General features: G+C 42.0%; 1 protein-coding gene across 1 annotated transcript; it reads right to left on the bottom strand.

Moving 5' to 3' along the window:
* Window positions 1-1,594: 1,594 nt before the first annotated feature.
* Window positions 1,595-13,911, bottom strand: mmp14b (matrix metallopeptidase 14b (membrane-inserted)). Its single transcript, XM_028593031.1, has 10 exons — window positions 13,284-13,911; window positions 6,716-6,864; window positions 6,449-6,571; window positions 5,926-6,233; window positions 5,009-5,170; window positions 4,639-4,790; window positions 4,419-4,557; window positions 4,156-4,306; window positions 3,091-3,206; window positions 1,595-2,962 (listed from the first exon to the last, which is right to left on the bottom strand). Exons 1-10 carry the CDS (start codon window positions 13,380-13,382, stop codon window positions 2,514-2,516), a joined length of 1,848 nt encoding a protein of 615 aa, XP_028448832.1. The 5' UTR covers window positions 13,383-13,911; the 3' UTR covers window positions 1,595-2,513.
* Between the last annotated feature and the right edge of the window lie 115 nt (window positions 13,912-14,026).

Raw genomic sequence — 14,026 nt, 5'->3', positions numbered from 1 at the left:
TCACTCTGCAGAATCAGCTGGGGAAGACAGAAAACATCAAATAGTGACCTACAGCTAAATGACTGACTTGTGTGCAGGCCACTGAGATGATTTGAGCAAGAAAAACATCATGCATGAATAAAGCTGCATATTGAAACAGAAAGAAAACCCCCAAAACACATTATTCTTTCTTTACATATATTGTGACTGTGATGTAGTCCAAAAAGCCAATTAAAGAGATCCAAACCAACTCCCATCCCCTTATTGCCGCTTCCTGCTGTGTGTCTGGCCTACATGATGCAGTTGGAATTCCAGATGTTGCTCATGGAATTCTGCTCCATCTCTGGCATCCAAATGTGACTTAACCCTCCTCACTCCCCCTCATCTCCTCCCTCCATTCTCCCCCCACAAAGAGCCTCGTGACTTCTCTCCCCAGTCCAAGCTCTTCAAAACACTGCAGCAAAGTGGAGACAAATGGGCGCCCTCAGTCTTTTTGGCACAATAGGAAAATACCTCATCATTTTCATTGCATAAAGCTCCATTGCTGTAATCAAAACATATCCTAGAGGTGCTGACCCCCACCCACTCTGTCTCTTGCAGTCAGTCGTCTTCACAGTGAGTCTAATTGCTGCATGGCAGTTGTTCATTATTGGACTCATTAAGGAGGGGGGAGACGCCTAGGTTTGCTGTTTGAGCTTTTATTGGCTCGTGGTGGATGGGAGTGTGCATACACACAGTGCATTATGCACAAATAAAGGCATTTATATTGGTGCAAAACATGCATGAGAGCATGTTTGTATTGCTATCCTTGTGAGGACCTGCATTGACCACATTCACTCACCAAGTTAATTATAAAAAGCTCTCCACTGCTTATCAAACCCTAACTCCAAACACATTTGAAGATGTATGATTTTCCTTATCTTCCTACCCTTGTGAAGGATTTTTTGTCCTTATAAGTATGGAAACACAAGAACACACACCCTCTCTCTCTAACCGTACAGCTGAGATATGTTTTCCTGCTGTGCTACAATGGCTTTACACAATCTTCTTCATCCCTGTTTCTACTTAAGCTTTGGATCCAGTCCGCGTTTTCCGACCAAGTTTCTGGCCTGCCAGTTTCCGAGCCCCAGTAGGCGCAGAGCGGTGCAGTCGGGGAGCAAGAAACCTGGAGGTCCAGGAGGACTGGGGAAGACCAGACGGATGAGCGATGTGATCGATATGAGAGGTAAAAGCGAAGAGTCCAGGTAAGAGCTGGATTATATGACAGCAATTAGACCTACGTGAAGCTATTACTGCATTAAAGGGAGTGAGTGGCTCCAGCTCAGCTTTAAGCAGTTAAAAGAAAGATAGCACAAAGGGAGAAAGATTATGTGAGTCATTTACTAAGTGAAAATCAAAGCACAGAAAGCCTTTTGAAATGACTTTATTTTGTGAGAAAAGCTTAAAAATATAAGTGAATAAGAACACACACAATGTCTTGTTGAAAAAACTAGATCATTATCAGTAATAGTATCACTAGCATCATTATCATTGTTGTTAAACTACTTATAAAACCTGATTAGTAATGTAGCACCATGATTTGAAAACTGTAAACAAGTACAATGACAAAAAGGAGTCATTTTCAGATCTTCAATTTATTTTCATTTGAGATGGATTCAAGGTAAAAAAAAAAAAAAGAACAATCAAGTTTCAAGAATACATAACCCCCTTCCCCATTCACTGTCCCCACACATATAAAATTAAGGCCACTTTCAAAACTGTATGTCACTGTCCAGCAGGACTTTTTAATGACAATGTACAAAAACACATTCTTTACACGTAGGACAACAACAATAATAGTATTAGTCATAATAATAATGACAACATCATTTATAATAATTATCTGCACTAAAGACATTGATATAAAAAAGGAAAAGACACAGTCGTATTTACTGCTTTACTCCGATATGAGTGTATCTCATGCTTCATAAGGGCTTCAGATAATGTTTGGTTTCCCTTTCGTGGTCCATACTGGCTCTGACATGTTACTTTACTGGAAGAAACACAATGATTGAAATGTGTGTGCTGATGCGAGTGTGTGCAAGTTAACAAGGGGGATGAACGATCAAACCCGCTCTTTAATTACTCAAAGGGACATGCTAGAATGGGCGTCATGGAGATGCAGGTTCGAAGCGGAAATTCCCAAGGACACAAACACTGACCACTGACAAAAAAAATAAAAATAAGACATTGAAAAAGGCTAAAACAAACAGCAATGAGCTGGCGTCAGTTACCACGAGGGGAGAGGCGGAGTGAGAAGGGAGAGAAAAAAAAAAGTGGAAGAATGGAGTGGTTGAGAGACAGAGCAAAAGGAATCTGGCAGTGGTACGAATATTTAAGAAAATGCAAGTCTGGTGCTTTTCCTTCTGCTATTTCTCCAGTTGTATCGCTTCTGCTCTCATTATCTCTGTTCGTTTCCTTCCACTTTTTTTTTTTTTTTTTTTTTTCTCTCCCTGTCTTTCCCTCCTCTCTCCCTCCCTCCCTCCCTCCTCCGTCTACACCTTGTCCAGTAGAGATCGTTTGCAGTAGAGGAGTCGGCGCGGGGTACCGTACTGACGGAAAAACACCAAGGCAGCCAGCGTCGCAATCACACACACTAACAGGAACAGTGGCAACACCACCACTGCTGCTCCACTGCCACCACTTACACCTTCCTCCTCATCCACCTCAATAATGATCACCTCCGTATCCTTCTCTGTCTCCTTCTCCCTCTCTCTTTCCCTCTCTCTATCTCTAGTTCTGTCCTTATCCTCCCGCTCCTTGTCCTTCTCCCTCTCCTTGTCCTTGTCGTGTCCGCCTCCGCCTCTCCCTCCGTCCGTCTTGGGGTCTTCGTTAGGGCAGCCCATCCAGTCACGAAGAGCTGATTTGGGGTAACCCGGCTCCACACGCATCATCTGGTTGTTGAACTTCCAGTACTTGTTGGCTTTGTAGAAGTAGGTGTACGCTGAGGGGGTGAAGAAAGAAATGTGAGAAACAAACCGGAACCGGAAGGAAAAAACTAATTCTACGTGTATCGGTTCACCCGAAGATGGGAGAAAATAATCTAGGTGATATCATACACACCACCGTTACCTTGATCTTTGCTCATGAAGGCTGCCTTGATGTTGTCAGGCACTCCTTGCCACGTACTAATAGGTTTGGGATAGCCATCATCAACGCTTCGTGTATCTTCGTTGAAACGGTAATATCTAAACAAAGAATAAGAAGGGAAAGGTAAAGGGAGGAACTGCTATGGTGAGTTAAAGGTAAAATGACTTATCCTCAAGAATTTGAGACTTAACTTGAGAATTGTTTTGACACACTTGAGGCTTGATTTAGACTAGCCCTATACGACTTGAAATTACTGGAGACTTGATTTTTCTTTGACCTAAAGAACTTGACTTGACACACTTGAGACTTGATTGAGACTTGAGACTTGGCTTGGACTTGTCCTAAAAGACGAGAGACTTTACTTGAGACCTGACTTGGAGTTGGCTTGAATGACTTGAGACCTGACCTGGACCTGCCCTTAAGGACTTCAGATATGACTTGAGTCTTGATCTGACAAAAAGTTACACCTCACTTGGACTTTTCTTGAATGACTTGAGACTTGACTTGCTCCTGACCCCCGGCACTTGAAAATGCACTTCGGTTTGTGTGTTACTGCTGAACTAAACTAAACCACCAGGCAGGCCACAAAATGAATGTTTTCTGCAGAAATATTGCAGATGGATTGGTGTTATCTCTTTCCAACAGCCAGCCTTGACCAGCACTGTAATCACTGACTGGTCGGCCACATTTTACCCAGCTGTTCTATATCAATGTCTATTGTGTAAATATGGGGAACCTTAGCAAGCTTTAAAGTTCCTCAAGGTTTGTTTAAATGTTGAAATGAGATGGTTTGTAATTCAGCATGTGACTGACTTCAAGCGTTTGGACCTTATATGGTCAACATTCAAACATATCTTTTTGTGGTGGTGACAAATGGATTTTCCTTGGATTCAGTAGTTTATACGGTCAACTTACTTACTAAACTAAACAGTACAGTTTCATTGTGGGATATGACACACACACACACACACACACACACACACACACACACACACACACACACACACACACACACACACACTCACACACACACAGAAGATGACTAACTTGTTTGCTCTGAAGTAGAATGTCTGTCCAGTGGGAGTGTAGAAGAGAGCAGCATCTATTCGATCTTTGGGAAGCCCAGTGCCCATTTCCTTTAGATTCTTAGGGGAATCATGATCCAGAATTGATTCAGTGAACACCCAATACCTGTCACCTGGGCAGAAAGAACACTTGAGACAACTGCAAGGTTTTGCCTGTTTGATGATGACTGCTTTTAAAAGGGAAATCTTGTAAATGTTTTATCAATATACCGAAGCAAGACTTACCTTTAAAGAAAACAAATTTCCCATCTTCCCTTTCAAAAGCGGCATTGATATGAGTGGGCAATCCCCTCCAGAAGTGACCAATCGGCATGGGATATCCATCCAAAACATGGTTGTTACGTACCCTCCAGAACCATTTATCCTGAAAGAGAAAAGAGATTTATAAACAGCCTGCTGGACAAACATGTCATATCTAAAGTCCAACAAGGTTGTGTGAGTTTACCTTGAACACAAACATTTCTCCTCTGAGGATGCCGATGGTGTCGAAGTGTCCGTCGCAGATGTTGGGGCCAAAGCGAGGCTTTTCTGGTGAATATGTGGGCTCAGGGTTGTGGCTCGGAATACGGGGTGTTACATGGGGGCCTGATCCAGACCCTTTGTGAACAAGGACATGAAAATGATTTTCGTAGACCTAATCTCAACCTTTACACATCATTTAATGCTGGTCCTGTTAGACCAAATGAAATTGAATGATCCCCCATGAAAAAATATACAACCCTAAACCCCTAACCCTACCTTTCTACAGATTTCTGGTGATGTATCACTTAAGAAACTCAGTTTTGATAGTGATTTGGATACTGTCAATAACGCACCATAAAGTTGCTGTACGCCTCTGCGATCATCGTCAGGAAGTTCGAAGTTCTCGGTGTCCATCCACTGGTAGAAGGGTGCCATGATGGCTGAAGGGTCAGTGGAGTGCTCCAGACCCAGAGCATGGCCCAGTTCATGGACCGCAACCAGGAAAATATCATTACCTGTTTGAACACCAAAAGCCCATTTGATTATTTTCAAATGATTGAAAGTAAAGTAGGAGACATGAAATAAGAGGAGTTTGCTCTTGTGCCAATGAGACAATGAGTACTGAAGGAGAAGGACTAAATATTGCTGTTTTCTCATTTTTAGCTTGACTTAATACATCACATCAGTAAATCAAAAATAAAATTATCTGCAGGTCATAAGAAGATGTGTCACACTCAAACAGCTGACGGTGCAAAGCTGTGTGTCTGCTCTACTCAAGGAATAAACACTTCTCCATTTCTGCAGTATCAACATAGCCTAGGGCATTTAAACCCTCAAATGTACTAACACACGTATGGACCTGTTACTGCTTATGTTTTGCCCACAACAGCTAAATTAAGAGTCCTGGCTCCCACCATACAAAGTAACTCCCAAAATTTGTGTCATCAGGTTTGGGGTAGTCTCACGTTGCCAGATCTATCTCCACAGCACTGTGTCAGCACTGGAATATGGTCTGCCTATACCGCTTATCTATTCTGGGATAGAGAGAAAAAAAAGAAGATTTGGCTTGTTTGTATTTCTTTGAACTAATCACACCCGTCCTGGGCGGCGCTAAGCCTTGGATGCAGCAACGGTGCCCTTGCAAAATAGATTACAAAAGAACAGCCTTATCCCAGCAATGTAGATCCGTTTAACCAGACTAAGTTTAGGGTAATCACTAGAGACAAAAAATATCAGTGTCAGTTTCAACATAGATTCAACAGAGCCTCACCTGTAAGATCCTTGTTTCCAACAGTCCATGGCTCAGCTGCATCAAAGTGGGTGTCCCCACCGATGCCATTACCAGGGAAATAGGCATGCGCCAGGAAGCCCCCCTCGCCATCAAACGGGCTGCTGTCACCATGGAAACCCTCGGCGAAGAAGAGCATAATGTCGGCAAATTCCTCCACTTTGTCCCGTATGTAGCTGTAAGGGATTTCCCGGAAGCGAAGCGGGGTGACGCTCTCCCACACCTTGAAGGCCTTCCTGATGGCCTCGTGGGTCTCATACTCACCCACCTTAGGAGTGTAGTTCTGTATACTGAAGAATGGGTAATTGTGTGTGGGAGGGTGAGAAAGGTAAGACATTATTTTAGTTATTTCCTTAATTCCTTATTTGCTCTCTTAGTCACTTCATCAGTTTGGGTTTTCTTAAATTGGTTCATTGGTTACAAAAAATAAACAATCACAGTGTAAAATAGCTTTAGGTACTTTTCCATCATGTCTCCTTGGAAATGCAGAACATTGCTGACTTACGAGAAAGTGATGTCATTCTTGTTCCACTTCAGACCCTGGATGGCGTATCGCTTCCTCCTCAGGTTGCTCTTCATTTCGGAACCAAACTTATCTGGTACACCACACCGTGGTCGCTTCATGGCCCTGCCAAAGACAAGACATAGTTCACTCAAAACACAGGAAAACATTTTTTTTCAAATTTGAATATTGACCTGTAGGTGACCCTGTTTGGAGGCAGTACTTCTTTTTGTTGTAAAATGTAAAATAAAGCTGTTTCAAGGTGCTCACTCAATCGTGTTGGTGTCAAAGGTGCCGGTAATGGTGAGGCCGTAGAACCTCTGCATGGCGGCGACGGCAGAGGAGACGGAGTGAGGGGAGCGGAGTGCATGGGTCCTCATATCCCCCGGGGGCAGGTAACCATACTGCTGCAGCCATGACTTTAAAGCAAAACAAAAAGGAGATGGCATTGTGAGTCATGAGAAATATAGCAAAAATGAAACTAAGGAAACTTCAGCCTCAGGAGAGAAAAAAAAAAAAATGGTTAAATTAGAAACAGACACATAAACAAGTCATATCTCACCTGATTTTTGTTGTTTAACAAAGCTGAAAAAGGGTAAACGAACTACTTGTTTTGATGTTGATTATGAGTAACAGGGACTACAAGTTCAAGATGTTTTTATGCGCTAGGAGCAACAACACATTCCTCACTGACAGCGAAAATAAGCGCTTGAGTAACATCTTTCTGTGTTTTGATATCTGGGTATTTGGATAATCGGAGCAACATCAGTTCAGCACCTGACATGTCTCCATTTAATGACTAAACACAAAAGCTATTCAACCATCAACATTCGGCTCTCCACTGAAGACCATATTTAGTTGAAACTAAATTAAAGAATACTGCCAAGCTTTTTAAGCCCAAAAAAGGCTCAGGTTTCAACAACAACAAAATAACACAAGACAGAAACTGCACGAGGAAGTCCCCCTCAAAGGGTTAAAGATTAACTTCAGTTTCTACATTGAAGTTATTCTGTAGCTACTTGTTTGTGTTTCAGTGCAGATTGTAACACTCATCCCTGCTGTTGAGTTTGCACATGAAGAAAATATTAATTTGAAACTCTTAAAGCACATGTTATGATGGTCACTGAGTTCTTCAGGACTGCTGTCCCTCAGTCTCAGCTGAGCTTGACCTTACTTTCCCCTGGAAACCCATTTCACTGTGGTGCTGGTTTGACATCTGGACTCGTGCCAGCGGCTTCGCTCCGCACCTCTCCCACACAGTTTCTCCTAAACTCTTTCCCTCTCAAGCTGGAGCCGAAAAATAACACTGAAGCTTTTGTGAGCGCAGTGAAAACCGAGATCACTTTGGTATTCTGTTGTACGCAGTCACGTTTGTGAGCTTGTAATGCACTTTTAGGATGTCTTTGATTTTTTTTCCTTGCACGCAAGGGCCTCGATATGACGTAACTTAATGTGATCTGTTTTGCATAGTTCTCATTCAAAACCATAAGTGTAGTGAGTATTTGTGCAATGAACGGGATTGAAAAGAGAGAAGAGAAAAAGATAGGGAGTGTCCCAGGGTGAGACTCAGGCCTTGGGCAACCTCAACCGATGTCTCCAGTCGAGCAGCAGCGTCAGTCAGTAATTTGACTGGGAATTTCTTCCTCGGCGCATCCAAACCTCAAAGTCAAACTCTTCCCCCTACGTCCATGTCTCTGTCTTCGCTTCATCACTCCACCCCTTCTCCTCTCTTCTCCCTCATCCCTCTCATGGAAAACCCAGAGACTTGAGGGTAAATACTTATACTTAACAACCACACCCAGAGCCATTCAATTATTAGTGTATAGCCCATCTGCTGCTAATAGTTGCTAAATACAATGGAGGCAAAACATGTTTAACTGCCTTGTTTCAGCGTTTTTCCACTGATATGTACAGTACAAAGCAAATGTGTGCAAGTAGTGCTGACATAGATTATCTGAATATGTGCTCAGGTCTGTATGTTTATATTTACGCATGACTATACTTGTATGAGTTTGGGCAGGAGTGAATGGCAGAATGGCATTTTGGAGGCCCTGGAAGGTCTAATCTCTCCCTCTCTGTCCTCGGGAGGCATGGAGGTCTCAGTGTTTAGACTTCACCCCTGAATGAGCCCTTTTCTGGTTCTGACTCACCCATGGAGCTCCAGTGGACACATAAAGACTCACTGTTTTCTACTGTTCCAGCACAGCCACATGAGCGGGAAAGTCAAACACAAACTTTAGCATCTCACTTCTCTGTGAATATAAGAAAAATGGTTGATTTGACTGTGCTTGAAACCTTGTTCTTCTCTTTTACACATTTACTTTCTTTTCGTTTCTACAAAACCCTAACTTTGCCCTCAGCTCAGTCAAAAGACTGCTGTTGAGTGACACTGAACACTTGTTTTTAACTTTTAGGCTTCCACACCTCTTTCATGGGTCCCTCAGGTGACTTGACAAAGTCTTATTCACGGTTGCACTCTGCTATTTTTGACCACACTAATGGGCTGAGAAACTAAAGCAGTAGCAGGAAGAGGAAATGGTCACTATTTACAGTGGCGTAGGAGATGACAGCCCAAGCTAATACAGTCTTTTGATGTAGAGCAGTGGTTCCCAACCTCTTTTGTAAGTACCCACACAGCCTTGTCCGATGAACTCAAATACCCCTTCATTGACAATCCATAAATGACATATCTATTAATTTAAGCTAACTATTTCAACTATTTATCCATTACTTTAAGCTAACTATTTTAACCGTTTATCCATTACTTTAAGCTAACTATTTTAACCGTTTATCCATTACTTTAAGCTAACTATTTCAACTGTTTATCCATTACTTTTAGCTAACTGTTTAAACTTCTCTGCTTGCTTGCTAACTGTTTTTCAGCCGTCTTAAAACTTGGTGTTCATGTATTACAGCTGATGCAATATGATATATATATATATTTATGCAAATGACAAGTTCTATTTTTTATATTTTACCCCCGGCTGAAAATCACTGATGTAGAGCACTCAAAACTGCTGCACTCTTGATCCTTTGGTTTCTACCAACGCACAGACATTAGAGAAGCACAGAGCGAAGGTACTTTTAGAAGTCCAGGATTTTGAGGTAAAGGGCGCAGCTCGCTCATATGCACCGATGTGAGTTCATTGTTTAATGAAAGATCCACCAGAATCAAACAACGGTTGCTATGGATGTCAGGAGGCAGAGTGCTCGTTTTGCATAGGATGACAGAGTGAGAGGGAGGGATTGCATTTCAGAAAAGAAAGAAAGTCAGTTGTTCCGTTTGGTGAGGGCCAATGGAAAGAAACTTTGGTGAAAAGCGATGGGAGTCCAACTGAGGCATGCTGGGTATACAGCACACACACAGCTCTTCATTACACATCCACTCAGTCTGTCCAGAGAGCTGCAATATTGTGTCAGATGTGTGCTCCCACTACACTTGCAACACTTCATTATTGGCTTGTGATGGTGTGTGTGAGGGAGTTTGTGCGTAGGTATACTATATTCTGTGCAATATGTTAAAATCAAACTTTTTAAATTGTTTGCACTGTATGAACATTTGCCCGAGGCTAATGCTGCTCCTTTAGGAAGTCATTTATGATGTTGCTGACCCCTCTGTCCAGGAGTTTCTTAAAACATATGTAGAAAGGTCTTTAGATGTATGTGTGTGTAAATCCACCAGCTGCTGTCTATTAAAGCAACCTATCCAGCCAACAACAATGAGACCCAATTACAAAAGAGTGGAAAAACACTCATCTCTTCCCATGTCATTTGAGCAATATGTCAGTCCCAGCCAGGCAAATCCTGATGGCACAAAAAAGCTTCCCCAGAATGTGGCTCATTGCTTGCTTCCTTTATGAACAGGAAATGAGGTAATGACTTTGCGTATTACCTTATTTCCTGTAACACCTCCATTCTTTCCTCAGGGAGACTGCCCTCAGTCCACCCATTTGTGATATTTAGGATGTGGCTTTGTCTGAAAAAATGATGCACCCTTCCTTCCTTTCTTTCTTTCGCTAAATGACTATTAAGAAATCAAGATGGGACATATGTAAAGTTACCAGTTTAGCCATCTGAATTCCCTTAAATCAATGCGTAGAGACATTTGTCCATACAGGATGTGTGTGCATGACAGCTAGGATTTACATCCTGTCCTATTCAACTGGATAATTGCTCCATTTTCCAACTGTCCTTTTCCCAGATTGCATCACTCCCAGCACCACAATGCCCTTCTTTCTAGTCATCAACAACCTCCTTACTGTCCTCCCTGCTGTGCTTTCATCATCTCAGGTCATGTCCTTTTATCTTTCTCTGTAGTGAATGAGCTCAGCTTGTAGCAATTTGTGTGTGCATGTGCATAAGAAAAGATCTGCGCACATGACAGAAGATGTGTGTGTGTGTGTGTGTGTGTGTGTATGTGTATGTGTGTCACTCAGACAGGTGATTGCTGACACACCAAGGTTTTTTTAGCAGCGTAACGAAAACCCCCTGCCCATTTCCTGTCTCTACCACCGACCACAGGAAATGGCATCTGCATCCTTACAACCCCCGACTGTTTATCTCACTAACACAGCCCGATTGACCAACACTTAACCACTCAGACGTATTGTTAATTAAAACACAACCTACTCAATAGCGGAACTGTGCACTTATTCTGGTGACTTGTGGGTTTGTGGAGGCAACATATGTGATCATCTCTATTTGAATGGAGTAAATATAGACACAGCAGGAAGCATAAAAATCAGAATAGGTAAATCATCAAATAAAAATAAACGTATTGAACCAACGCACTTTCCAGGGCTTTTCAGACCAAGCCTGACAATGCACTTTGGTGCAATTTTCCACCGAAACTTGATCGTCTTTGTACTTAAAGGCCAACCAGACCATAACAATCACTTATGGTGTAGTTAAAAGTTGACTTTTTCTTATGCAGACATTATACATGCCCAATGCGCTCTGTTCATTGGGTTACTGGTTGTTAAATGTTGATGGTGCTGTTCTTTTTGATGGTGATGATACACAAATAAAAATGAAAAAAAAACTCCTTTATATGACTCAACCTATTTCCAAAGAAACAAATAACTTGTAACTCATCTCCATGTTTAAGTTCCTACATTCAATTCATTGATGGTAACAATTACACTCTTGCTGTATTCCACTCAGATCAATTAAAGGCAAACAAATTAATAAAAAAAAGTTAGACATTGCTAGCTAGATAGCTACATTCCTTGAAATGTGCATCCCTAGAAAAGAAGAAAAGTATATTGTTGTATATTTCTTAATTGATCTCAGTTGGAAAATGTAAGCCTTTATTAGCCTTGTGTTAAGTATTCACATATTACTGATGGAAACAATCCTTTAATTGCATCAGAAAATATTAAAAAACTTTGATTGTTTGTTCTTTTAAACAATACAATTGAAATGCGATAGCAGGTTCCAATCATGAGTTTTGAATTGTGGTGGTGGACCAGCACAGCTGTTTACATTTTATTTACAGATTGTGCCTTTACGTTGACAGTCTTATGTAGGTCAATGGAGTTTTCTTCCACTAGTGCAGCTGGAATTATAATTCCATAGGCAGGATACAAGTGATGTTTGGCGCCAGTGACATACCAAAATAATTTAGCTCTCTCTCTCTCTCTCTCTCTCTCTCTCTCTCTATCTATCTCTATCTCTCTCTTTCTCTCTCTTTCTTTCTCTCTCTGTCTCTCTCTCTCTCTCTCTCTCACACACACACACACACACAGTATTTACTAATGATAAAGAAGGAAGCAGGTGTGTACGGGTATCATAACAATGTCACTTCCTTCAACATTAACACATAACTTCCTGGTGCTAGACTGGCTGTGGGGTTGCTGCAGACAGAATAGAACAAATCAGAACAGAGCAGAGACATTTGATGAAGTCATCCCTGATCTACAACACTACTTAGACCTGGTACAGCAAGAGAGTTTTGGAAGTCTTTAATGTACAGAATTAGAGTTCAAACTGTGGGTGTTTTTCCACAGCTGACCATGGCTGAAATGCTGCAGAACCTCAGATTGTAAAGCCCACCTCCCCCCAGTCCACTGAGCCATAACTCAGGACAGATGTCAACAATTACATCTCCCCATCCCTCTGAATATAACTGCACCCACACCTCTCAATCCCCCCCTCCCTCCTCCATTCCCACAAAAATTGCCTCTGTCTCTGCCCGACCACAATACAAGCTCATGCATTTCTCCTCCTTTGCTTTCCTGCTTTCGCCCTCTCAGCATTTCTCAGTGTTTTCACGAGCGCTATCATCATTATGGGCTGCTTCCTCTAACCCAGGGTCAAAGCCATTCCCATATCCCTGTGCTAACAGGCAACTGATGAAAGTACTATTCATGGATACAAATCTTTAACAAATCCTTTTGGTAGTCATAAGCAAAACCAGTATATTATTATGTGCAAGCCTGTGTTTTGTCAATTCAGAAAATCTGTGATTGAAATTATTAGCAGGAAGGATCCTTAACTCTTACGTATGAGGATACATTATATTTCTCAGTCACCCATCATTTAAACCTTTCTTTAACTCCTGAACCCTAAATGTGTTTCCTTGTTTTATAGCTTTCTAAATCCTCTCTTTCTTACAAAATCATTTGTTTGACTTTATTCATCTGCTTTAGATTTACTATTGGTTTTTCAATTATCTGTTTTGGATATATTTATCTTGCTTAATCCTCTATTCTGCATTTAATTATCTGGCTTTTTTTTTGTTGCTTGATTCCCTATTTACTGATCTGGCATTATTCCTTGATTCTGTATTTGTTTTCCACCTCTGCCTGTATTCTTCACCTCTGGATTTATTCCTCACCTCTGGATTGACTTGTCGCTCCGTCGCTCCCTGTGCGCTCAGCTCCCAAACCACCGCCAGCAACAGCAGTCGGACAAGCGATTTGAGCTCTGGTGCCATGACTTGTCTCTCCAAAATACAATACAAAATCGTACCGATGTTTCTGTAACAGTTTACGCAATCTTCACTATTTGTCAAAACATTGTCTGTGAAAAAACGTATCCCATAAACGAAAACGCGGCAACCGAGATCGACTCGCAAAGCACAAAAAGAGTTTCCAGTTTGCGTCTCTGCAAATTGTTACTTGAGTTACCTTAACCACGAGAGATATTTGTCCAATCTGTGCATTCTTCTCGCGTTTTGGTGAGTTTTGACCAAATTATCAGACGTTACTGGAAGCAGGAAGTTTGAATGGGGGCCTCTTGAGCTGCAGGCTGTGCGTATTTTATGTCCAAATTCAGCTTGCGCTTTGCTCCAGCTGTTGCAGCCGACTTTGGTTTCATGAAGCAGTCTTAATTCCTCCGCTGTCCTCTCTTCTCTGTCCTCCAGTCGGCTTATTTTGATCCCCTCTCCTCTTCCCCTCTCTCACCGCTGCAGACGTGGTAGTTTGATACTCCCCGGAGAGCTTTAGCTGGAAAGTAGAGGGTTGTAAACCTCCCCCTCCTAAACCAGCCCGCCCCTCTGACATGGAGGGCTGGAATCAACTTGGTGACCTTCGCATTCGACTTGGCACGGTTTGCTATTACCCTTAGGCTGTGATAAAA

This window comes from Perca flavescens, chromosome 12, assembly GCF_004354835.1.
Source record: "Perca flavescens isolate YP-PL-M2 chromosome 12, PFLA_1.0, whole genome shotgun sequence".
Taxonomy (NCBI): Eukaryota; Metazoa; Chordata; class Actinopteri; order Perciformes; family Percidae; genus Perca; species Perca flavescens.
Note: the sequence above shows the minus strand (reverse complement) of the source record. Positions and strands in the feature narration are given on the sequence as shown.